The 1660-nt window shown below is 40.9% G+C and overlaps 1 protein-coding gene across 1 annotated transcript; it reads right to left on the bottom strand.

Moving 5' to 3' along the window:
* Positions 1-1305, bottom strand: LOC114730141 (BURP domain-containing protein BNM2A-like). Its single transcript, XM_028917168.1, has 2 exons — positions 1243-1305; positions 1-1034 (listed from the first exon to the last, which is right to left on the bottom strand). The coding sequence occupies exons 1-2, from the start codon at positions 1303-1305 to the stop codon at positions 177-179; spliced, it is 921 nt and encodes a 306-aa protein (XP_028773001.1). The 3' UTR covers positions 1-176.
* Positions 1306-1660: the final 355 nt, after the last annotated feature.

The raw sequence follows: 1660 nt of genomic DNA, 5'->3' as shown, positions 1-1660 counted from the left end.
AGTCGATAGGCAGGCTTCAGCTGTTTTACCAAACAACTTTAAAGAAACACTGCGTAACATGTGATCTATAAACTATATTTACAAGTCAAAACTCACAAAAGAGTTCTCCGCTAGATGCGGAGACTCCTCACAAACTTAACATATCATGTCTAAATCTCACTATTCTGTGAATGTTATTAGAGAGCAGAAGACAGAGGAACCCAGACATGGTTATCAGTAGGGAAGAAATGGCAGACAGGGGAAGTTCCAGGCTGAACTTTAAGGACATCGAAGGCCACAACATCTTTGCTCCACATAGATGTGTCCATGTGGCACATTGCAGGAGCTTTAACTCTTGCTCCATCCTCACCCTCAAGCATGGTCACAAACAAACAAGTATCGCTCTGTTGGCTATGGCAGTAAAAAACTGCATAAGGGTATGGCAGAGGATGGCACCCTATAACTCTAGGGACAGAGATGCTCTTAACTTGTGAAATTGTGTAGTTCTGTAAGGGAACAGAGGAATTTGTGAGGTGGGTTGTGGACAACATTGAGAATTCAGAATTGGGTCCGAAGATTTGTCTTGTAGAGTCAAGGAGGGATTCTAAGGAAGTTGCACAGAACTTGGTTTCGCCTTCCATGGGCGGGAATTCACAGTGTTTGAGTGTGTATTTCATGGCCTTGGCTTGAGGGGAGTGTTTGGGGAAAGAGAAAAGTTTCAGGAGGGAAGGTAAGTGCTTGGATGAGAAAGGGATCTTGTCAGATTCTTCTCTGGGAAGAAATTTTGGAGAAGCTGAAGCGTTTTTCTGGGCAAAATAGATTGGCATTTTCTTGCCTATTTTCAGATCATTTGGGATGAAATACAGGTTCAGTTCTGGGTCCATATGATTGTTATGCTTTCCCTTCATCTTTTTATGTTCTTCTCCAGCCTGGGTAATTTTAGGAAGAACATGGCCATCTGTTTCAAGATTCTGCAGGTCAGTTGATGCTTCTTTCAGTTCAATATCTCTCCCAAATGCTATTGTTATCTTTCTAGTCCCACCGTCACATGCGAGCTGCAGAATTAATGAGGAAAAAGAATGAAACTGAAACTTCGGACACAGTTGTAATCCGAACTATCAATAGAATGAGAAACAGAAACAGAAACAGAGACTCTCCAAAAACTGAAAAATTACATCATGAATCAATAAAGTCAACAAATAGATAAACAATATGTGTGTCAAACAAAAGTGATTGATTGACGAAATTTAGATTAATTAATACCATAAACAAGAGAAGAGCACCGACGAGGAAGCTCCAACAAGCCAATCCAAGCCTGTTTTCCATGTTTGTGTTGGAAGTTGAGATCCTTGGGAAGTTGCAGAAAATGAAGAGGAGGGGAAGATATATATACTTGAGAAAGGCATCTTCAAGGCTAAAGTGGCTGTCCTGTTTATTAATTATTTAATTTTATCTGATGATTTGATGCAGGGTTGCCGCATTAATTGACTTTATTCCATTAATTTCATTTATCTTTTTTTGCTAACACCATTAATTTCATTTAAGTTAGAGCAGTTTCAGCGTCCCCACCTTTCCCCCTCTTAATATGAATCCTGGGTAGAGGTGGCAAAACGGTTGACCCGCCGGTTACGGGTCAGCCTGTCATGGGCCCGAGACTATGCAGGTCGGTCTTTAAAACACC

The sequence above is a fragment of the Neltuma alba genome, unplaced genomic scaffold, assembly GCF_004799145.2.
Source record: "Neltuma alba isolate B1F8T4 unplaced genomic scaffold, ASM479914v2 tig00002499_pilon, whole genome shotgun sequence".
Taxonomy (NCBI): domain Eukaryota; kingdom Viridiplantae; phylum Streptophyta; class Magnoliopsida; order Fabales; family Fabaceae; genus Neltuma; species Neltuma alba.
The sequence above is the reverse complement of the archived record's forward strand: the minus strand, read 5'-3'. Positions and strand labels throughout refer to the sequence as shown.